This window comes from Molothrus aeneus, chromosome 1 (assembly GCF_037042795.1).
Source record: "Molothrus aeneus isolate 106 chromosome 1, BPBGC_Maene_1.0, whole genome shotgun sequence".
Taxonomy (NCBI): Eukaryota; Metazoa; Chordata; class Aves; order Passeriformes; family Icteridae; genus Molothrus; species Molothrus aeneus.
In genome coordinates this window covers 50,700,434-50,726,302 of record NC_089646.1, presented here as the reverse complement: position 1 = coordinate 50,726,302, position 25,869 = coordinate 50,700,434, and the positions used below count along the sequence as shown (strand labels likewise).

The 25,869-nt window shown below is 35.2% G+C and overlaps 1 protein-coding gene across 1 annotated transcript in view; it reads left to right on the top strand.

Moving 5' to 3' along the window:
- Nucleotides 1-25,869, top strand: part of CNTNAP2 (contactin associated protein 2) — a 1,033,176-nt gene that overhangs the window by 655,614 nt on the left and 351,693 nt on the right. Inside the window, exon 11 of the mRNA XM_066557113.1 lies at nt 15,399-15,505. Coding sequence (XP_066413210.1) covers nt 15,399-15,505 — 107 coding nt within the window. The remainder of the gene's footprint in view (nt 1-15,398; nt 15,506-25,869) is intronic.

Sequence of the window (25,869 nt, the reverse complement as noted above, 5' to 3'; positions counted from 1 at the left end):
AATAGGTATTTTTCACAGAGACCATACTGCACAAAGAGACGAGTGAAAGGAAGCTAAATCCACTGCATCCTGTTGATACCACTTAAGAGTTCTAAATGAGACAGTGATTCTCTGTCTCCAGTAACATTTTTAGGTTTGAAGGAATGAACTTGCATTCACCTTTGCCCCAAACTGACAACAGAAAAGAAAAGAGGAAGAAGACCAATGAAAAATGAGATAAATTTAGGATAAACCCTGATCTTTTGGAAGATATCTGGACCTTTATTTTTTTTAGCACAATGCAAATCTAGGGCATGTACTTAAGGGCTTTCAAATTACCTGCATAAAGGTATAAATTATATTATATATATATATATATATTACCCCATAAGCCCTCATGAAGAACAAAAAGGCATTCTCTGGGCTACATTACATTTACTCTATACCAAACATTCACACTTCAAGTTTTAGCTGTACATCTACATATGAAATGGAAAAACAAAGAATGGTGTTTTCACATTATTCGCATTTACATTTTTGTTTATCAGACATACTTGAACTTGGTATTTATGCAATAACTGTATACAGATGGAATTTTGCCAAGGCCTAAATAATACAAAATTTCTTCTTACTGCATAGTTAAACATATTCTTCAGCATTTGTCTAGAAAAATGTCTCTTTGGATGAATCAAGTAGCACAGTCACAGTGTAATTCTCTATTGAGAGCATATGCAGTAATATTCCACAGTAAAAGAAATACACATCTAGCAATCTTGAATTTTCTCCCTTTTTGGATAATTTCCATTGCATTTTTAAAAACCTCACTTAAACATTAATAATTGTGCTTTACACACCATCAAGAAAAGTAGAATTATGTTTTCCAAGTTTTTTAGGCTTATTGGCAGTTTTAGTTTGGAGCTGTTGCCATTAAACAGTACTAGAGAACATTATATAAATAAGACAGAACAATTATTCACTTTTCATAGAACCTGGAGAAACTCATTGTATATTTAAAGTATTAAGATAGAAACCACTACTCACAAGTAAACAGCTAAGACTTTTAAGAGTCTTTCCATTTTTAGGGGAAAAGTCTCAACATCTTCAGTTACTAGAATAAGCTAATTGGGAGCATCACTAAAAGTATTTTGAGAATGTGATTATAATGTTTGGTAAGTTTGATGGGGAACCTGATAAGATTGGAAGAGGAAGTCACAGAGGCTACTACTTTCACATCTGGTTCACTTTCCATTGCTCCTTATTTTTTTGTTTTGAAGTATTAGAGAAATAGATATATCGAGTTATTAAATCTTAATTTATTGTATTTCTGAGCCAAAGCTTTAAATTTCTTACCCATTGGTGCTGAGCTCCATTAAACTACAAGAAATTCTTCTTAACTGGGTTTACATAGCTTGGTCAAATCCCTGATTTCTAAGGTGAAGAGCCAAAAATCAGGATTTATGGAAGTCTAAGAATTAAGAACAGACTGTTTATCAGATCTTAATTCATCTGATGCTGTCTTAAATATAATTTATTTCATAATTTCATGTGGTAAAATGTAAAGAATGGCTGCACCACACCACTGTATGCAATCACTTTGTATAGCCTTTATTCCAGTGCTCCACATCTGAACACTGGAGAGAAAAAAAAATCTTTCCATGAAACAAAATGTACAATTTTTAGGAGGAAGAGAGTAAGAATTATTTTTTCAAAGTTGGAACATTTCCTTTACTTTGTTTCCTGAGTTATCTTTTAAAAAGAAAGAAAAACCACAAAAAAACCCACTCCAAAAAAATTTCTCTCTCTGTCTGTTTAGCTTTGCTTTGCAGAGGAGGATGCAGGTCCTTCTTTATCAAAAAACAGGATCCATGGATGCCTACGAGGGAACCTGGCTCTTCTGGCAATGCTTTACAGGGTAGCTGTGGATTCCACATGAGGCTTCCAAAGCTTTACTGACTTACTCCTTTTGGAATAATTCACATAAACTCCAGTTTAATTTCTTCAGATCAGATTTGTAAATTCTGATTCAGGGGTTTTGCTTTATTTCATGATCCAGAAACACTTTTTCTACCTACAGCAGAGCATTAGTAAAGAGGCTACAACCCAAGCATTAGCATTGTAAGGGTTACTTGTTCCTTTACTGCAAGGATGTAAGTAAATTATACATATCTGACAAGAGTATAACCTACATATGAAACCCTGTGGATGCAAACATTCAATGGCATTATAAAACTTTGGGTTCCATAAAGGCTTTTATGATATTATTCAGGATTCTTTTTCTGCCTAAAAGTACTCATAGCAGTGAGAGGTAGAAAGAAGACATGTATATCTGAGGGTAAAGCAGACATAAAGTAACATACCAAGTTGGCTGGTATTGTAGGTAAAGTGGGGAAAAAAGAGTCATGTCCTTGCCTGTGGCTTCTGACCAGAGGTTACTGCAAGTGGGACTTTTTGTTACACCTCACTATATTTATTATTTTGTAAGTACAGGTCAGTGTAATCATGACTGAAATCTGGGATACCATTTCTCTGCATCAATCACTCGTACATTATCGGTTAAAGGCACATCTTCCAGAAAAGAAGGAAGAGCTTCAAAGCTCTTCATGTAGGCAATATTCAGTAAGAAAAGACTTGACCAGAGGAAGGTGTTACTTCAGCATTTCTTTCCAATCTGTCATATAACAGGGAGATGAAGCAGTCAGAATTTTTTGCATGTTTTTACCATGCTAAAGTTAAGGGACAAGGACTAACTAAACAAAGCAAATTTTAGAAGAAAAAATTGTATACCATATACCTGGCATTTGGAAATAGTTAAACAATGAAAAGATATATCATTTTTGCAGCAGTGGCCATGGTTGCATTCTTCTTTTGTACATATGGCACCACAACCCCTTGGATATATAAGGTAAATTGAAGGCCTTAGCAGATTTCCATGAATCAGTCAAAATAGCTTGAGTTTAAAGAGAATAAGTATCAAAAAGAGAGACAATTAAATCTTTTCCAGTGCCAGTATGCAAGTGCAAGTCTCTTGACATGATGAGTTGATTATATTGTTTCATGCTTCCCAAAACAGTAATTTTATTGGCACTTGAGGTTACAGTAGTTCATCTTTTTCCTGTCCTTGGAGTCTGTGTTGTTTCCTTATTTTCTTATTTTAAGCAGCTCTCCAATTTCTGTTTTTCAAGTAGTTTGAAATATTTTCACCAACAGCTCACACTTGTGATTAAACACGTTTTTTCTCATCTTTTTTCTTCTCCTTCACTTTTGTCTTCTACGTATAGTGTCTCTCTGTATCTCCTTTTCATTTTCCAGTTTAAATTCCTTTCTTAACATTGATGCATCCAATGGTGCACAACAAGTTTAGATTGCTCCCATATCAGATCTGCTGAATTTCAGGCTAACTCTTATTCCCAGGTCAGCTGTCAGTGCAGCTATCAAAGCTGCAGAGGTTCTTTCAGTAGTTTTCTTGCATACTGCCCCACTCAATGGCTCCCAACCAATTTTTCCCTCAGGAAAATATTTGGAAGTATACTTTCAATTTGAAACAGAGCGTTGGAATGTATTATTACTTGGCTTGGTACAGTCCCATGCATATAGTATAGTTTACATCACATTTAAAAATGAAAAAAATATTTTAAACAGAAAAAGACACTCTTCATTTGGAGCATGTCAAATGATATGTTTCAAGAACTTCAACGTGTTTTCCAACATTTTTCAAGTTGAGATATTAATCAAATCTGGCCCTTTCCTCTGAAGAATCTGTTTCAAGAAGTGTCAAAGATTTGATGACAAAATGTCTGGAAAGCAAAAGGAAAATATTGGGTAGGGATTTTTTCCTTATTTTCCTCTTCTATTTAGAGAAAAACCTGTACAACTATCTACCAGCCTGTCCTTACTCTCCTGGAATACTAAGTGCATTAACTACTTCAGAACCAATCCTGGGAGTATGCTACTATTTTTTTCCATTCCGTCTTATGCTTTGTTTGCTGAATTTCTGGAGTAAAATTTCTAACAGAAATATAAACCCTTGAGAAATCAAAGCTTATAATAAACTGAAATACTGACAAACCCTGAACTATGGTTCCCAAATTGCAGTGCTTGAAATGCAGAAAAGCAGAATCAGGGCCCTTTAAAGTACTCCAAATTATAGTCTATCAATTGTTCTATAGGGCAATCACAAGCCTATTTTGGTAGAATAATAGAATCCCATCAATGAGCTATTTGTAACTAAAATTAGGCATACCAGGGTCATGTCATTACATATTTTACAGTCAACCACATGTTATTAGGACTGTCGTATCCCCAGTTACATTTTCCATAAAAACAATTTTGCTCTAAACATGAATTGTTTTCTTGAAAGGAATTCCATTTTCAGAAACTTGAAATTGCCATAATTCTTGGAAAAAGCATGTGTATATGTTTATGCATATTGAATGTAGGTGTGAGAACAGAAAAGCACCTGTGTGCGTGCACTTACACCTACTTATTACTTCAACAGGAAGCCTCCTGGCTCCAAAGCAGTATATTGCACAAGCTCAAGGTAATAAATGAATTGTTTATTACTTACAGTACATATCTCTTTTCAGCAAATTGGAAATGAATTGAATAATAGGTTGTGAGTAGAGCACTGTATTATTTATTATATTTATCACAGAGCTGTGACCGCACTGCAGCAGAGCTGCAAATTCATTGGCCCATCCTTGCTTTTCATGTCTTTAGACTACAACACTCATTATACTGCAATTTATAAAATGTTTTAGGACTTCTATAAAAAAAATAAAATACTGATGTGCACTAAGAACAGAGATGAAAGACAGGGCAATAAGTCAGTTTAACCTATATGCTTCATGTTTTATACCTGATATTTTAGCTGAGCATATTGCTGTTTCTGGTAGATGGCAGAATTGTCAGAGTACAGGAAGAAAAGCAGATTGTGTAGATTTTAGCATATGCTCAATGTTAATTTGGAGGAGAATAGAGCAGTGCAAAAAGATAACTCATTTCTGTGTTACTGTTTATTGCTATTGTTGCTCATGATGACTGCAGTGATAGGGAGGAGGAACATGATAACATCGTGATAACATCCTATGCAAACATAAATTAAACTCTTTTTTCTGATCCAAAAATCTTTCAAAGTAAAAAGATGAGAAATGGGAATAGAGAAGGGGGGAAGGGTTATTAGTAAATATGCATATTACATTGCCTCTAACCAATGATGAAATATAATTAAGCTTTGTGACTCTATGGGTCAGCTCAGGGAGAGTGTTCCATGTGAAGTAAATAATGTGTGAATGCTGTCTACATCTGATTCATTCATGATTGATCCAAGTCAAATTTAAATTAATGACTCAGAGGACCTAGTCTATATGTCCTTGCTGATATTGAGCAAACTAGGAGTTGGCAAGGATGTACTGCAAGAAAAGCAGTACTGCAAGAAAAGCATGTTGACCTCAGCTCTTCCTCTGTAGTACTGTGGGATAACTAAAGGTGTTAGCTGTTTGGCTTTTTTTACTCTACCAATGAGGAAGATCTGACTTTCTCTCAGAGGCATGAGAAATTAGTGTCCTTGACTTAGATATTCTACTAGGGACTTAATAATGAAACTGGCACTTATACCAGTCATTAATAAATGCCTCAGAAAAAGTTCACATTTGCTTCCATCTCACATTTGCTTTATTAGATGGTGTGTTTTGCTTTACCACCAAGACTATGTTTTTGTTTTGAAGGGGAAAACCTTCCCTGCTCAGACAGAAAATGTTTTCTACAACGCTTACAGAACAGACTCCTCTGGTTGCATGGTTACTAGAACAATCCACTGGAATTAACCATTTATCATCTGAATGGTAGTGCAAGATCCACAGTTTCTGTCAAAACATTCGGACTTTACCAGCAAATTGGTATTTGTAAGATAAATGGTTCCTAGGAGAAGCTTCCAGGTTGTCTCAATTGCAGTAAAGAAAGTGGCCAGATTCCTAATAGTAATGATAGCAAATAGTAAAATAATAAAAATTATAATAATTTTTAAAAGGTGGTTTACATGAATCAAATCAAGTTAGTTGTAACAGGCAAGTAAAAAGACCACTTGCTGTAGTGATTTTTTTTTAGGACTATCACAATTGTTTAGTATTTTTAAACAAAGTCATTAAGGCATTGTGCACTTTTCAAGATCAGCATCATATTTGGTAGTACCAAATCATGTTTTACCTCAAATTTCCTTTAAATCACAATGCCATAGCAACTGGGACACTGTCTTTCAATATGTTCAACTCAAAACCTACCAGTTACAAATACAACTCCATCTCATCATGTCATAGCCAGATTAGTAAATTAGAATGCTGAGCCAAGACTGTACTTATATCAATAGTAGCTGATGGCATCTGATGGCTTCACGACCATCAAGATGATTCATGTGCTCTACATTTGCCAAGCAAGAGATATTTCATGGGTTGTGCTTTTTGCATATGATGCAGCAAAATTTAGTCACCTATATGAAGATCAACATGAGATCATTTTTGTCCCTCATTAAGAGGCAGGCAATCAAAACAAGTAATGCAAAATGTAAGATCCTCTATGTTGTGCAACGAGGAGTGGAGAAGTGTCTTAGCCAAAGGCTATGACAGCCCATATCCAGGTTTGATTGACAGAGAAGAGACTTTGAATACAAAATCATCTATCAGTATTATACGCATCTTTATTACTGAGTAATTCTTTACATTATGGGAAGAAACATAAAGATTTCTAATTACCAGTTTCTTTAGTCCCGAAAATATAAATTTAGGCATAATCTCATTTAAAACACAGCTCTATAAATTCTTTATTTGCATGGTGATTCAATGCATAATTAGTTGTGTTTATTAGCAGAGAATACTGTAGTCACTGTTCTGTATTACATGGGCTGTTCACTGGTCCATATGCTCTGCTAGTTATGATCTTCTAAAAAATAAGAGCAACTTTCTTCAAATGTCTAACTTGGATTATAAAGTTGACATCATAAAATCTCAGTCGCTGTATTTAATTAAAGCCGAAAAAAAAGAATAAATAATAAAAATTAAAAAGATCCCGAAGAATCTATTTCGTGGTTTGTTCTCATGCCCAGCCAATATGTTCTACTTTACCTATTTGAAATAGCAAAAGAGAGGTGGCTAGATGAATACAAAACTAATCCAGTCAGATTTTGTACAGGGCAATACTTGGAAAGGTTTAAAAATGTCTCCAGAGACTTAGTAATTAAAACCCATGAGATTCTTCTGGAGTTTCAGTGCTTAACTCATATTCTCATATCCCCAAGAGATCTGAGCTGTGCCCACATGGCACAGTTAGGTTAGTGAATAACTGCCACTCCTGTGTGTTTGTTCAAGTAATAAACTCAAACACATCAGTCCAAAAATAATTGTTATACAGAGCAGCTTTCATCTGTTCTAGAAAGCCTTAACCTGGTTAACAACTAGGGAAAGGTCTTCAGAAGGTAGTGGAAAAGGTTAAAAACAAACCCTTAGGAGATAAATAGTATTTCATACCTGGCCTTTTATAAGTTTACTCTTCCTTTTTTCAACTCATTTAACTGGCTTAAGATAGATGCAAATGTTCTTATTTACACCAGCTGAAGATCTAAGTCTCAGTTTTCTGACTGAAGCATTGTGCAACAGATTGTCATTTTTATCTAGCCTGATTAGTTCATTCTATGAATTTCTGGCTTTATCATCTACCTCTGTAAGATTGTCACAGCAGACTCTAATTTGCAGCTTTTGGACTATATGCAGCCTATGGGCCATTTACACTCACTTTATCCTGATGTTCCCAACTCCCTCCCTGCCCCGCTCCAGAGAAGATAGACAGCATGTGAGTAAGTGCTGCCAAATGCACAATTTCCTCCAGCTTCAACTCCACACAGAGCTGGCCTCCTGTGGTCATGATACAATTGGTAGGAACTGACAGAAAGGATTCCAGAGCTGTGAAATTCCCTCTTGTTAACAGCTGCTGTAGATTCATCCTCCCCTGCTTTGCTTCACTAGAAGTGGCAACAGTTGGAGTTGGACAAAAGTAGTTTTCCAGCCATCAAGACACCGTAGAGCCTAGCTTATGCATAATATACAGGTACAGAAAATTGTCTATGACAAATGTAGAAAAATGGCTTATCCAGCTCCTGCAATTGCTAAAGTGGAACCATCATGATTTAATTCTAAGGAACTAATTCATTAAGTGCCCTGAAAATTAAGAACAATAGAAAAGAAAGAAGACATTAGTCTCTACATTGTTGTGTGCAAACTAAAAACTGCATAAATCCAAGAGGATCATTTAATCCATATGAGTTAACTGTGGTACTTTATCTATTAATTTCTCCATTAATCATTCTAATGCAAACAATTTAGCATGGAACCTTACAGATCTGAAGACAACACCAAAAAACTTGTTTGACAGCCTTTACTGGGAATATGGTATAAAGGGACTTTTCTTAATCAAATGTTACTGCATATTTTAAAATGTATTTTTCCTTTGGAAATCACAGTCTTTAAAACTGCCAAGCATTTCTTTTTGATCTTGTGACAGAACAAGTTTGATAATGTCCACCAAAGAAACATAAAGGCCTTGTATTGCTGTAAGCGACAAAGAAAGGATAGGTACTTCTTGTTTCAAGTTTATTTACTTCTGCCATTGTTGATTATAAGCATGTGTGCACAATTAGCTTAGAAGTCAGCAGCAAATTAAACTAGTTTGGGAATTATTGTGAATCTAAGTTAATTTTACAGTCTCATCCATCTGCCCTTTGTGTTGCCTTGCGTAGGAGTTCCAAATCCTATTGCTGAAAATCTCAAGGTCAATTTAAGCACTTGTTACCTTGTAAGAAATAAGAAAAAATCTTACAGGCAGATCAGCTGTGTTTACTTTCATTTGGTATACTGTGAAAAACATGGACTCTCTATGGAATGGTTAATTTTAACCTAATATTGGTACAGTAGTACTCTGCAATAGCACTGTGTCCTTAATTGGGTTATCTTATTTTCAGTATGCCTTTACCATGATGAGTGCAATACCTCCCATTGCATTAAAGAGCAACATCACTGCAAACAGATATATATGTTTAGAATGTTTTTGTGATTTGGTTACCAGTTTACAGATTGTCTTTTAAATAAACAAACAGATCTTCCGTGGTTCAAGATACCAGCTGAAAGCATTTTTGCTCCTATAAATAATTTTTCTTATGTGTTAATTTATAGATGTAATCTTTCACGGTCTTCTTGAGCAGTCAGGTAATCCTGCAGAGTAAAAAACTTCTAAATTTTCATGATGTTTTAATACTCTTTTTGTGGGTGTGGAAAAAGGTAGATGGTAACAGAACAACATGCTCAAAAGGACACCAGCCTGCATTTTGGAGGGCCTTTGCAAAAAATGGTGATAAAAAATACAGATCTAAAGGGTATGTTTGGAGGCATTAAAAAGGGCAACTAGTGGGCAAATACTGGAAAACCACTCACAACAAACTGATAGTGGTTAGTTCTGACTCAGAAAAGGACAAAAAAGCCGAACAGAAGCAATTTGGCAGAGAAACGAGAGGTAAGGTATGAGCATGAGGAAGATTAGATAGGGATTTGATGATGAGAAGGAAAAGATTGAATTTCATGTTAAGCATAATTCATCCTGGGTTATTTTCCTTTGCAAAAAGCCTTTAACATTTTGTTCTGCTCAACAGAAATTCTCATGCTGTCATTATCACTGGAGCATTTGAGTTCTTTTCACTACAGCTGCAGGCAGTACATATCAAGTATTTTGTGGGGTGTGTGTGTTCCTTTTGACCTCTCAGGTGGAGGAGCAGTTGCACAAGTGAAAGTTTTGTTTTAGTGATTTCTTGGCTTGATTGTTTTAAATGTGTATATAAAGAACATTGGTTTAGGTTGTATCTAAACACAGGCTGTATTTTGCACTTATGTGTGAAAGAGAAGCTGGAAGGGAAAAGGCAGGGAAATTAAGGAAAGGTCTGTGTTTTACAGGGAGAGAATTTTGAGATTTTTGATGGTTCTTCAGTACGGAGGAACTTTATTTAACAGTCTGCATGTGGCCATGTGGATATTTGCCTTTCTGTACAAAAGAACTTTATATCTTCTTGCTCAAATTATATCTAAACCTAAAAATTTGACTCAAATACACTTTGGGCACTATATATCTAGGCAAGCTAGTTAATGTTTTAAATAACCCTGTCCTGAGGGATATGGTCCTCTAAAAAGACTGAGGCAGTGACCTGTTGACTTACAGAGGATAAATGGCACATTTACAATATTAAGAAAACATAATTACATAATGAGAAAAGAGAGATTGAAATAAATGCTTTCTGTTTCTTATGGAATATGAAAATATCCAGATTAGAAAGGTGTCTGGAGAGATCTCAGCTCGTGCCTTCAGGCAGACCCAAGCATACTTAAGTGATTCCTGATGTATGTTGAGTTGCTTTTGAAAATACTTTCTACCACTAATGAACCTCATTGCATCTTTGCCCTTCCCCTGTGGACATTTCTAACAGTTTGTAACTTTTCTGTTTTCAAGAACTTTTGTGCAATCAGCCATGCTCATTTCTGCTGAATAGGCTGTGAGGATTTCTACATGGGTCTGATATCACTCTCCTTCTTATACTAATGTTATGAGATACCTTTTCTTTGTCTTCTTTTTTTTCTTGCTGTCAATAGTATGTTAGGCTCATTTAGGATCACATGTGGAACAAATCAAACATAAAACCACAAAAAACCTCCAAATAAACAAAAACAAAACAAAAAACTGAAACAAACAAACTCAACAAACCATACCAAACAAAACCAACCAAATAACAGCAGAAAAACCCCTGAACAAATTTTTAAAAAGGCTCGTGATTTTGTTTTATGAGGTGACAGCGTTAAGCTGATGTAATTTAACAAACAGAGAAATCCAGATCACTGGACACCTCTTAATCTGCCTTTAGTAGTTTTATTATGTTTTTGAGGAAAACAAGGAGTTACCCTGACGTAAATGCAAGGTAGAATAGAATGCAGCAGGTGTCCATCAACAGTTGGTTGTTCAGGATTAATATGATCTCCTTCTCTGGTAAAGCACAGTACTTTTTGTCTCAGACAGGAGAAAAGTAATAGATCTATTTTGCCAGATGTCAATAAAATATTTGATATATTGTAATGATGGAAGTTATTAGCTAAACCAGGAAAGATGGGGTTTGAGAGAAGAATTGCAAAGTAAGTTGTGAACTGTCAAATGGAATTGCCTTTCAATTTATACTGATGGGCTAATGGCTGGCTGGGAGATGAGAGTTGCTCAGAGATCAGTGCCAGAGAAAATCCTATTTAATGCTTCAACCTTGGCTCAAAATTAGGAATATCTTGATGAAACATGCTGATGATCCAGATTCAGCCCAGAAAAATAACCTGAATGATTTGAATGACACAATGGAATTTACAGCACACAGTAATGCTGTTAAGAACAGTAGCAAGATTTTCTGTATGCAGTGGAAGTCATTGGTTGGAAGTGATGAAAAGAAGCAGGATGGGAATTTAGTGAAGGTCTTTATCATGTTGAGTAATCCCAGGATGACTTAAAGCCACTATTCTTTAGTAGTCAGCAAAATGCTATACATTAAGTAAAATAATTTCTGTAAAGATAACCAAAAGTTCTGATCAACTCTGAAATCACAAAACACTGGTAAGATCTCCTTTAGAACACTCAACAGAATGCAAGTGCAAACAGGAGCAGAGCTACAAGGAAGAACTGTGGAAAATATATTTTCCAACAGGAGGCTTCATCTCACAAAACTACAGACTAAAAGAAGTTATTATTGCTCCCTGCAAAGTCTTGAGATGTAAATCAGAAAGGAAAACAAACACTAATAAACAAATAAACAAATCAAAGTTTCCAAATAAAATACCAAACCAAACAGCATCTGTAAACTCTCTATGGATAAATTTTGGGGTGGAAATTAAAAGACAGCGTATCATACTTGAAGGGATGAAGCTCTAGACCTGCCATAGAGCAAGAAAGTTCTCAAAATGGAGTCTGCACCATTTTGCAAGTTCTTGAAATATGGATATCCACAATAGGAGGAGACACGCTTGATAATGAGGAACTTACTTGTAGTTCTGTTTTGTGATGGTTTTTAACTTCAGAGCCTGGTTTAGGAGGGAAGTGCTGTTTTGAAGGTTTGTTTTGTTTTATGGATTTTTTTATGTAATGAAGCCTTATTCCTGAAGGAGAAGAAAGAACTGAGTTGCTTAGAAACATAGTCTTTTAATACAAATAATCTGCAAATCATGCATGCATTGAATTTTTTTGAGGTTTTAAGTGTATAAATTTTGAGTGTCTACTAAAAGATGAGCATAAGGTAGTAATGATTGTATCTGCTCAAAATACAAATTTCATGGCAAGATGTTTGTATATTGAAAATTTTAGATTGGTCTCACTCTATAGAAAGAAATGTGTTTGAAAAATAATGGTGTTTACAGTGATAAATGTTATTCTTCATATTGTTTACTGAATTCCAACAGCTTTTTTTGGGTTTTTGGGTTTTTTTGTAATTTCTACATTCTGGATATCTAGCACTTCCTGTAAGCTCTATTATAGTAGGTAGGGTTTGTCCAAAATGTGGACAGATGAGCACCAGATTATGTTACAGAAGTTTGCTAATGGACTGAATAGAAAACAAATCTTATCATTCTATCTGATAAAGTAAACTAACAGAAAAGAAGGTGAAGGGAGAACATCAGGAAATGATCCTATGGTCTGTTTTAAACTTCAGTGTGCACTAATATAAAATATTGTTTACTCTATTTAACTAAATGCATCATCTTTAGAACAGCAAAAATCAGATTAAAAAAGAAATTTTGCAAATGCAGATCCAACCATCTACTGGAAGCTATTACACTAATCCAACCATCATACTGGAAGCATAAAATTAACATCATGGAGTTTGCTGAATATCTCTGTTTTTATGACTTAATATGCTCCATTAAATGATATAGATAAATATCTAGTTTTCATCTTTCTGAAGATTAAGTCATTTGCCTCAGTTATATAGTCAGTAATGCAGTCTCTTTACTAGTTATGTTGCAATAAAAGTAAGTTATACTGCACTAAAATGTGAAACTAGTTGTGAGCATTACGTATGAGAGTTCATATAAATATCTGGTAAAATTCACAAAGAAAAATGTTTGGTTTGGTCTTTGGAAAATTACTTTTCAAGTCATGCATTTTCAAATGTAAATGAAGAAGAAAATACATAAAAAGAAGTTATTTTGAAAAGCTGGGAAAAATACAAAACCATAAACAGATTTAGGAACTTTTGTAGTTATTTACAGCCTTGAATAAAAGTTACTTTTATAAGATTATTTTTGAAATGTCATTGCTCTTTGCTTTCCCTACTCTTGTACCCAGGAGCTATGGATTCATGTAAATTGTTAATTGTTTGTCTGTTTAGAAATGTGCTATTATATGCTCTTGTTTTTCTTCTGCGGTGTTGAGAACACAACTGGATAGAGCAGTAATCAGCTCTATCTATTCATTTAGCCTGCCACACTTATAAAACTAAATGAATTCATTTCAACCATGCTGAAGACAATTTATTGAACAGTGATAATTGCCTCAGGTCTTTCCACTGTATTTTACCATGAAAAGAAGATTTTTAAATGCTTTGTTTCTTACTTTAGAAGGGCATTTCTTTCAGCACTATTTTTAACCATGCCAGTATTTTCTGATCTAAAGGCTGATATAGGACATAAGATATCTATATTCTGTATATTTTGAGGTACATTTACTGGCACGCACAAAACAAAAAATCATTTCTAAAAGAGAGTACACAATATTCAATTCTCAAATGCATATTGTAACACAAATTATTCCTGGTTGTTGAGCCATGAATGCCAATGCTGTTTATTGAAAATTGAGGAAATAAGAGACTGTAAGCTTATTGAGGAATGACCCAGATCCTTTCAGTTTCAATAAGTTTCTACATAGGAAAACAAAGCTTTCCTTGGGTGTTGTTTATGAGAGTATCATTGACTGTCACAGGAATACGATGAACTTCAGATTCATCTTAGAGATAAGAATACTTATTTTTTAATGCATTACTGAAAAGATCCTTTTTGTCTAATAGGGTGTCTCTTAATTTTAGTTTTAAATTTCATAATAGAAAAATATAGATTTGGCCAAAAAACATAAAAAGAAAACTCCTTTGTTTCTTGATCAAAAAGGCAGAGCCCGTACTGAGTCTGATTATAACTAATTTAATAAGGAAAAAAACATTCTTTGAAATGGTATTTCAAAGCCCTTTCAAGGAAAAGAAGTTTAATAGTTTCAGAGGTGAAAGAAAATGGTAATTCCCATTTTTAACTATGTTTGATAGAAAAGAACCTGGCCAAACTTAAATCTCTGAAGTCACATTTAGATAATATTCCAAACAATAAATATATGTTTAGCTATAAATTTGGAGTTTTGCTGTTCCACTTTTTCAGTCCTTCCACTCTCTAGCAACAGTGTAGCTGGAGGGAAGAAAAGTGGGCATGTGGGAGAAAGATGAACAACTCTTGCCACAAACCCCTGTGACAAGAAAAAATTACACAACTATTATAACAAAGCCTATAGTTAGTTTTAATAATGCATCTTTACTAATTTCCTTCCATCCTAGCCAGCAGGCAACCTGTCTCCCTTTTGTCCCATTGCTGGCAACAGAAAGATGAAGAGCAAGCCAGTGGCATTTTGTTTTTAATGTCCAGTCAGCTGTGGGACTGGGCTCCTTGAGGCATGACACCACCTGCACAGCAGGAGGAGGTGTGACATGTGATGTTCTTTTTGTTTTGAAAGCTGAGTACCAGTCATATGTTACTTAGAACCCCGATTTATGATGATGAATCTATTCCACCTTTAATGTGCTTTTTTTACTGTCTGTACAAAGGCTTCAGCAAAGCCTTCAGGAATCTTTTATGCAGTTGTGTGTTCAGATATAAATTCTGTTAATACACCTAAAATAGCAAGGATTAATTACTAGACAAGGACATGATACACTGCTTGTGCAACTCAATGTCACTATAGGACACAAAATAACAAGACGCGCAAAATAACAAAATAACACACTGCTCTCAAGGCAAAAAAAGGGGAAGTTTATTTTCTGACTCCAACATTTATAGATTTCCAAAAGTGATAGTGGATTGGAGGGTGAAAGTGACACCTCTCCAATGACACTGGACAAACCAACAGTCCATCAAATTTCTCCTCCTCCATAAAGGAATCCAAAACAATAAATTATTTACAGAAAGTGTGTGAGAAAGTTTGTTACAAGAATGTTAACATCAGAAGGCTTAGAAAATCTTAAAAAATCAGGGTGACAGCTCAAAATTTTGCTTTGTGTAAATCTCGATGCTTATTTTGGTTTCTCTTTCTGTCTTTGCATCTCGTCCTGACAGGTGTGTGCCTAATCACTGTGAACACGATGGTAAATGCACCCAGACGTGGGACAGCTTCAAGTGCACTTGTGACGGAACTAATTACAGTGGTGCCACTTGTCATAACTGTAAGCTACCCTGCAGTTTCAAAATTTCAATGGAGTAGGGAAGTCTCTCATGTCTTTTGGTTGAGATTTAAAAAAAGCATTCTTCCTTTCTTGTTGTTAAAGATCCTCAAGCTTCTTTTGAAAGAAAAATGTTGGCTTAATCAGCTTCTGCATTCCCTGCATCATGATGTGTTTACAGAGTACTGTACTGTGCCATGCTACCCACAAAAGCAGTTCAACAGCAGCTGGATGCACTGAGCAAACATATTCTAAGCAGTTGCATATGAGATACAGCTTCTAATGGAAACTGAATCTGCCCTGAACTGTTGGGGAGAGCTGCTGACTGCTGCTTGAGATGCTGGTTTATGTTGCTAATCAGAAAGGGTGTTTACACACTGATTATCAGCCAGCTTAAAATATTTTTTTTGCTCTATGGTTATGAGTTTCTGAAATAAGAATATTATCCATGAGCTCCACATGCCCTACACTATAAAAGCACAGAAAGAAGAAAGGTGCTGTTGCCCTTTTATAGATCCTGAACAATGCATGCTGAGCCAGTGGCATGCATCTTCTGTTCCTCCCCTCATTTGCTAAAAATGAGGGATTTTGATCTGCAAAAATACCTAGGACACAGAGAAAATATATCCAGTCCTTACTTTTGTTCACTTCTTCCTTTTGCCAACAATCTCCTAATATTGAGACAAGAGAAAAAATTCTTCTGAACAGGCAATCAGTTGAAATTGAAGCCAGGATTTCTAAAGATACAAGTTTATATTACTTTACTGTTTACCTTAAATACAGCTATGTATAATTTTACAAAGATAATTGCAGAATTTTTTTCAGTTTTAGCCAAAAACCCCAAACCAATGAGAAAATTTTGGACCATGTTCTGGATAAAACAAAAACCTAACTTATGGTTAAAGACTATATAAATATAAGGGAGAATATACTTTATGTACTAGCTACTAATACATTGAGTGGCAAAGTTCTCTGTGATCTGGCTATTGAAACTCTAAAACTGTAAGAGTTAAATAGCAAATTAATTTTGATTAAAGAGAAATATTTAAGGTACCAATACCTGTAGGAGAGATTGCATGGCAGCCCTTTTTCCACCAAGAAGGAATGGGCACAGTGATGGCATGGTTGCGTCGAATTTTAGGAAAGACAATACAGTATTTATGCCTGTCTGTGCTCCTTTGTGGTGTGCAGACCAGCTTTTAAGACATAGCTGAATATAGTTAAACTTTCCTCTCGAGTTCCAAAGAGAAGTAGCAAGGACAAATGGATGCCATCACTTTTCTGAAATCACATTTATTACAAAGGGAAGAAATTATAATCCAAGGGGATGTGACTTTTTCTTAATAAGATTTTCACCTGCCTTTTATGGATAAAACAGTGCAATAAGGCAAGTAAAAGGCATTGCTGAACTGCAGTACCAAAACAGGGATTTGGAGTATATTGTCCTGTCTTTATGGAATGGATAAAGTGGATGGGATTACATGCACTCTCCAGGTCATTTGGAGACACATTGTTCAAGAACTTTTACTTTCCTAGTTCAGGCAAAGTTTCTGACTTAGTGGTGTAAGCTTTATTTTTTTGTTTAAAGAACATAATTTTTGTTTTTACCATGTGCTGCTATACTTTAGAAGTCTTTCTTACAAAACAAGGTTGAGCAGAAAGTTATTCACTTGACAGATATCCTGTCAGAATGTGTGAAGTCCTATTCCTTTCTAGAGTATTGAAGTTAATGGCACAAAAATGAGCAAAAATAAAAAATTCCAGCATCAAGATACAGACTGAGACAACCTTAACTCTTCCTTTATTGAGCAGGCAACAGCTGTCAGTTTTTACAGGAGCATGTTCCAGATACAGCTGCAAATAATGAGGGGATTTTTTGGAGCTTGCCAGAGGTTGCAGTCACGCTGTCCTGAGGTGTGGGACCTCAGCTCTGCTGCACTGATGCTGACCATACTGTCCTTTCCTACTTGTGCAGTGTGTATGTGTGTTTGTATATTCAGACAAACTTAGTGTGCTGCCTTTTGTTCTTGAATTCTAAAGTTTGTGGTAGTAACAGGATGAAAGATATGCTGGGGAAGGAGGGAAGTTGGAATGATAACTGTTGTGTGGTATAAAAATAGCTGTAAGGGATTTTAAACAGCATTGCAGATCTCATGAAAAATATAGAAGATGTGATTCCATGGAGATGGAAAGTGTTTAAGTGCAGATAGAACTTTTCCAGTACCATTTTACTTAAAGATAATATTATTTTACCAAGCAAACTGTATTATATGCCACAGTAAAATATGTTTTTATTTTCTCAATGGATGCTTTTGTGGGGAGTATAACAGCATTTCTCAAAGAGGTTGGAGACAAGACTATGTTAGTGGGGATTGTAACTCTATTTGATGATTTTTAATCAGTTTGAGTTATGCTAAACTAAAAGGAACAACATAATTCTGTGTTACTGAAGGGGTTTTTGCAGTGAATTGATTTTGCTTTGGTCAGGTAATTCAACACTTTCCTGAGCTCTTGACCTGAAACAAGGCAAAGCTTTGCAGCCTTGACTGGATTTCAGATTGCAGTTTTAGGTTCCTTTGAAGTTGAAACTCAAAGAAAAACTCAAGGGATGAACTCCTTGAAGTGAAACAGACAAAAAGGTTTGCATGAAAACCTTATGAATCGAAATGACTTTGTTTCACACAGATCTGGCCATAAAATATCTTATGATAGTGAAAACAACAGTTAGTCTAGAGATATGGAGAAATATGTATTCTGGGAATGAAACCTAGTGAGGACTATAAACCAGAAATAAATAGCTAGAAAAAGAAAAGTTCCCAATACATAAATCTGAAGTAAAAACTTTAGTTCTCCAACTGTGTAAATCAATTACACTTGTTTCCTATTTTAATATCATGAAAAAATTTCCTTTTTGAAATATGACACTGTTACAGGAAGGTTCCTCACCTCTCAGAGAAACACCAGAATCTCCAAGCTCTGTGTCCATTATCTTGTTATTTCTCAGCAGCTTAAGCTGCCATTCAGAGGAAATGATAATTTGTTTCTTCCATCTACAGCTGGATCCCTTGAGCCCAATGGCAAATTAACCAAAAGTACTGGAAAGTTTTACTTCTCTTTGTATATTAAATACCCTAGGAATCTACCAGATTTTCTTCACCTAAGGGCTATTCATGCTCAACAAAATGCTGTAGCCTGGCAAATATCAGACTAGAGCATTGATTTTACCATTAGGCAAGACTGAAAGATAAATGAATGTATTTATTCAAAAACAATGATTTACAGTGATGCAACATTTACAAAATTATTTAAAAATTAATTGAATTATAATTAACTGCAAGTATCATCCTTGCTAACTTTATTGTATTATCTATATTTTAAGCCCTGACTAATTTACTTTTGCAACCTACCAAAGGCTGGCCCACTCATGCAGAGTTCTTAGAGCAATACTTTTCTAGAGTTTATTAGTAAATGGTTCCTGAAACCTTTGCCATCAGGAGGTCATTTTCCTGATTACATCTCATCTCCACTACTTTGCACCTGTTTATTCATCTAGTTTTATATTCTAATATTCTTCCTGCTGTTTACAGCTTCTTTAAATCAGAATCGTATCATTTTAAAAACTGTCTATTGGGATAACTAATGATCATTCAAACTTCCTTTTCTGAGATTTTTTTTTAATATAGGTCAAAGCAAGTTTTCTCTAGAATGTGCATTTCAGATGAACATAAGGAAGGACTTACATTACCATCATGGTAAAGTCCATATCTACCTTTCACTTCTTGCATAAAATTCATTTGATTTAGGAAAAAGCCAGGAGCACCTTATTTGATTATATTTGCCTTCTCCTGATGATTTTCATTAACAAAAATGTTGAATTTGTGCTTAAAAGATTAATCTTAATGCTTATAGAATCATAGTATTGTTTGGATTGGAAGAGACTATAAAGATCCTCTAGTTCCAACCCCTGTACGAAGGACAAGGCCACTTTTCACTAGACCAAGTCTCAGAGCCCCTTCCAGGCTGGTCCTGAACACCTCCAGGGATGGGACATCCACAGCTTCTCTGGGAAATCTGTTCCAGTACCTCACAACCCTCACAGTAAAGAATTTCTTCCTAATATCCAGTGTAAACCTGCCCTCTTTCAATTTAAAACCATTCTCTCTTTTCTTGATAGTACATGCTTTTGTAAGAAGTCCCTCTCCAGCTCCCTTGAAGGCCCCTTTGGGGACTGGAAGTTGCTATAAGATCTCTTCAAAGCATTCTCTTATGAAAGACATGTTCTTCCTGATCAAATTATTTTTCTTTAATTTCATCTTCAAACACAGTCCTTGCTCTTGCAGCTGTACAGATTCCTTTAGAAATACCAGACAGGAAAAGGTTTTCTTAAAAACCTTCAGTTAGTCCATAGGAGGGACTGGCATCCAGATCACATCTGCTGACTGTTAGTTCTGTGAGACAGTAGGAGCAATACAAACTTACCTGCTCCTGCCCCTAGAAAAGGCACTAATTGCATCAGAATATACAAAGAATGCAATGCTGCTGAGAAAGAACATATGGGATTTTTACATTTTTAGATTGGTGGTTTGCTGTAAGTTTTTCCAGAAAGAATATTGGAAAAAATGTAGTGATTCTTAGTTTCCCTATAAGGGAACTTGACCTCTGAATTCTCTGTCTTCCACCAGCTTGTTGGGAATAAATGCTATCCTATATTTTGGAACCCAATTCAAAGTTAATGATGAATAAAACTTCTCTTGAAATGATAAGTACATTAAATGTCACTGGAATCTAATGGGCATTGATATTTTTCCAAGCAATATTGACTACCTCCCTAAAACAAAATATTGCTTTAATAATGAGTTTAATATTTCCTAGAACCATACTTTGAGTAAGAATGAGTAAGAAACGTTGTAGAAGCTGTGATAATTCTCATTGCTGGCTATTGCCAAAAGTAATAGTCATCAACACAAATTTAATCTGCATAGGCTCTGATCTTCAGCAAGACTTCCATCAGATAGCTTGTAATATCTGATTTTCCTGTATTTCTGTAAACAGGAAAGCAACCAGAACACTGGGCTTTATACATTCAGAGTCTAGATAGGAAAGAAGATCATGGCAGGAGTGTTCTGTCAGCAATTTGGGAAATAGTGAAAAAATAAATACATAATTTGTCAAAAAAATGCTCTGAAATTTACTTCAGGGGAAAGAAAAACAATGAACTCCATAATTTTTCTAGTCATCTCAAACAAGAAGAGCATGGGTTTCCATTTCACTGAAGGCTAGAGGAATTATGAGAATAACATTGTTATCTTTGTGATAGCAAACTGATTTACTAGAGAAAGCAGATACTTTGCACTTTCATAAGCATATTAAAACCTTATTTTATCAGGAAAAATTCAATAAATGCCTCCACAATCAGCAACTGTGATACATAAGATATTCTTGTGAAAGGATGTTCTAATCCAAAGATAGGAAGAATGTTGCTTTTTAATACACTTGAAGTAGAAGATACAACCTAATCAGAAATGCCCTATATTTTGAGAAGACTTGGCGTAAAACCATCTCCTGTTCAGTTATCCTGTGGGCATTTATGTGCAGGGCTGTTATGAACTATCACCTTGACATTTCTGAATCTTTGCCAGTGAGGCTTGATGTTTAAGTCACTTAGTTTAGCAGTATTTTGCATAAACAAATCATGGATTCCAGAATTGGGCCTTCTGCAGAAAGCAGAACAATAATATATGCTACAGATTTGTGGATATGCAAGTATCTGATTTTACTGAGATTTAGCACAAGTCCAGCACCTATAAGACTGAACAGATTGCACAAGCCTGAATGATTTCCCAGTAGCAAATGAAGAATTTCCATTAGTAAACTTGTAGAAAGCATAGAGCAGAACAAAAACATACAAAACATACAATCATATGAAACAGCAACAGAATGTTCTGGGTTGAGTTTCTGCAGTGGGAAGCTGACATTTAAGGCATGCAATAGGACTCCACAATGCTGATTAGACTTGTTCATGGCAGATAGATTGCTTGAATTATGTGAAAGGAAGAAGGAAAAATAATACTGGGAAGCCAAACTGCTTACTTTTAAAAACATGAAAGAGGAGCTTTCAGTAGGGCAAAATCTGAATTGCTCCCATTGCCCCCCTCATGTGTTGGGCATAATTTGCCTCATTTGGAATGAAGAAGGACAACACCTCTGGGATGCACTAATGGGATTGTGAAGTTTTGTAGGGAGGTGAACTATGAACTTTGAGGAAAGGGAGGTTGGAGAAATGATAAGAATTATTTTGACAGCACTGCTTGGTTTGAGGAGACTGGGGCTTGAGGAAGTATCTCTGAAATTAACACTGGGCACAGTGATGAGAAAAGGGTTATCAGCTCTTCTAGCATTTATATTAAAGACCGATTTGTACTAGAAGCTGTAACAATGAGATGCTGTTCCTCACCCGACCACCTCTTCCTCTTGTGAGCTGTTGGTGTGTCCCTGATGAAGCCTATGTTTTTTTTAGTTGCTCCTTTGAGTCCCTGATTTGAGACTTGAGACCAGAGTCTAAGTAAAGTAGTTTCCAGGACGTGAATAATTCCACGTTCAAACTCAGCAGTATGGATGCATGAGTAATGCTGGTCTTGGAGAAATAGGAGATAAAAAATAAGGTAAAATTTCTGAAATCTCTAGAGTCTTTTGTTTTCTTCTGCTCTCATCCTGAAAAAGCACTTTCAACTACTGGCTGTTCTCTGCCAGTTATGTTACTACCACTTTATTTTCTCCTCTTCTTGCACACTCTGTATCTGAAGTAATCAAATGTTCAAATTTCATACATGCTCTGCAAAGCCTTATTTCTCAGATGTTTGTTTCCTTTGAGAATAGAGATTCTCAAAGCCTGTTTATAAAGACTTTTGTTTACAGTGGTTTATTACAAGGATTGTATAATCAATATGCCACCTTTCTAAGGAGGCTCATCTTTTTTTCAATAATGGTTTTCAAAGAAATTGTCATAATTTATAATTGTCCTTGTGAATTCATATTTTTTTATTACGTATTTTCAAAGGATTTAGCATAATGCATGTCTTTTCAAACGTAGAAGACTCTATTAAATTACCTCTTTATATTAAAATCTAGTTTTAAAACAAGACTGAAGTTGTTGGTTTAGTCTTCTTTAGTAATTCTTCACATGTAACATATAAGCCCAAAATTGTTACATCTTTTCACCTATTCCTGCAAAACTGAAAAAGACAAGCTTTTTACTCTGTTAATTTTTTGTTTGTTTGTTTCGAGACATTGCAGTTTTCTTGTTTTGAACCCCAATATTTGTTTAAAACTCAGATTGTTCTTAGTGTCAGTGTTATAAACTATAGTTTTTCAGCTACTAATTTATTATCAGCTGAGCTGAGAGTTGCTCTGCACCAGGTGTTTATGAAATGCAGAATGTGTAATAAATTGGTAGCAACTTGCATTTTTACTGTAAGTAAATGAATGTGGTCTGTGTTCAGGCCAGAAAGGGCTGCAGTTCCAATATGTGCAATAGCACCAGGAGTATTTGGTGAAGGTAAAGTGGAGAAAATTAATATTAGGATGCGAAGCAGAATATGAATAATCAACCAGCAGTAATTATGCTGAAATTAAAATATTAGCTGCAAATAACTCTACTGGATGAAGTTTGAGAGAGACTATAAGAGCTGAAACTGGACTTCAGGTTTCAGCTGTTTGTATAGCTGAGTGTTTATATATGGCTCTGCATTAAAATCAAGTGTTCTGAGTTTTGAAACTAAATTTCTACCAGGTGGGGTCAAGTGGAAGAACAGTATGAGGTGAGGGTCCAACTCAGAGCATTTTCTTAATTCATTTGTAGCTAACTCTTGTAAAGCTACCTAAGTAACATTCCTGAATCGCAGCCTGCTTTTGGGAAAACTTGGGTATTAGCTGAGTTTTTTGCAGGCTACCGTAACCGTTCTCTATTTTTGTTCACAATGCACAACCAAATATTGTTTCCAAGGGACAGTTAAAAGAGAACATGTAATTAACAATAGATAACTTTAAAGCAGCTCATTTATACCATAAAATCAAAGCCAGAATTAATTCATAGCCAGAAAAGAACTCTGCAAATAAAGACTTCAAAATTAATTAGCTTTTTCTTAAACTTTTCCATTAAGACAATCTAACATATTGCATACTTCATTGTTAATGCTTTTTTTGCAATTAAAGTTTTTTAAGGTGCTGATATTAAAATCCCCTTGACAGCCATTAGACAGAAAAGAACATGTTTTGAAGTCATTCTAGTCCTATTTTTTCAGATGTGAGAGAATGAAATTAATGCAAATATCAACTGTTAAATATGTACCATAGTCAAAGCAATGAGAATTTCTTCACATATGCATGCAGACATATTTTTATCTGAAATTGTTCTTTTAAAAGTTTTTTAACAATTCAAAATAGAGGAACATAATGGGAATAATTAGGCTTGCTATTAAAAGACACTATGCACCAATGGATGAGCAGTGGATATGCATTATCCACAGTTTGTAGCATTTCTATGTACATCACCTAGTGCAGAAAAACTTGATAAACTCTATCTTTACAATGAATTTTCCAATGTGTTGAGGACTGTATGATCAATCTCATAGGACTGTGGATTGAAGAAAAAAAATTGATTAAAAGGAGTGAAACTCCGAGATACTTCTTGTGCATCCTACACCATATTTCGTCTTAATAAATAATATAACAATGTTTATAAGAGTAATTGTATGGCTTCTGCAGTAAATAAACATAAGTAATTATTATTGTCAAGTCTCTTATGATACTTCTATGTGAATGATATGTGTTCCAGATGGTGGGGGTTCTGATTGAGTTTGGTTCTTGTTTATGGACACTACCTTTCTTGATCATTATAATATTTCCTTCACTATTCTGCAGCATAAATTTATTGCACCTGTAAATGTCTTCCTTAGGAATCAAAAGTCTACATTAACACTTTTCATTCAAGGGTAAGAACTGTAATGCTTCTTTGTAATTTTAGTCTGGAGGAGTTTTGAGTTTTATTCTCCTTCCCAGTGTGCTGTAGTTTAAATGGGAGAGAAAGTCTTAGAACCAAAATCTGTTAGCAAAAGTAGATGCTAGGTATCAATCTTGGTCCATAACTATCACTTTAAAATTCCACCTTAGGTAGGACAGCCAATAGTTCTCTTGTCTGGACAAGTCTCTTAGCAGAAGTAATGATAGGTTACTGGAATTCTGTGGAGGGATAGAATGTAAGAAAATATAGTGCACAAGGTAATGTCACCCCTGAGCAGTTGCAGCTGCACTAATTATCAAAGAGTATGAACAGGCCTGCCCTTAATAGGCCACAGCTGTGTCTAATAAGGATGAGTGCTGTAAAAGAGTGGTTTAGCTGGTTGGGAAGTGGGCTGGAGTTTGTTGGTTGTACTGTGAAGAGGAAGGAGTCAGTGCTGTGAGGAGAGACCCATGAGAAATCACCAAGAAGGTACGAGAGCTTTGTAACAAGATGGTAACAGAATTCTTGAAATATTTTTCTGAAGCCAGAGGAATAATCTATGTTTACATAATATTACAAAAACCAGGAAGTCACTATTGTTTCATAAATAGAAATATAGTCTGCTAATATTAGCAAAGTTACTGAAATGTGTGGACTTTGTTTGTTGGACTTTGTTTCTCAGTAGAAGCCTTTACTACTTACACATACTTAACTGTATATCTACCAGTATTAATTTTATTTTACTGGAAGCATAGTCTTTTTTTAACTTTCATCTTGCAAATTTTTCAGCTCATGTATCCCTATGTAGCTTTTACACCAGCTCATTCTTCCTATCCCTATTCCCTAATGGCCTAACCACTTGTGTATAAAACTTTAAATTTACTTGTGTCTGTGGTTGCTGTATTTTATATGATATGTTTTCAGTATACTTTGAGGTTCAGAAGGAGCTAATAGATGTTCTAAAACAGAGAGGAAAACACAATGTGTTGTTTGCAACTACATTTTTTTTTTCTTTTTATTTTTTACTTCTACTTCAGAGCACTATAGATATTACTGCATTTCTCAGATTCATGCTCAGGCTAACTGAGCTATGTCTTTCTGAAATTCTTAACTACTCCTCTCCACGGTCTCTTCTGTCTCCCCCCCCTTTTAAAGTTTCTCAATTTCTTTGTGCTTTCCTATCAACCTCAACAGTTTGTTTCCCCCTTTCATCATTCTTTCTCTAATCATTGCTCTGATTATTTTCCTCCTCAGTCTGTCTTCACAGCCATGTACTCACACGTGTGTGCACGCAGGAGTGCCATGCCCAGGGAAGATTTGGAAAGGAATTTAACAAGAAAGCAGAATAGACTGTGCTGATCAGATGCAG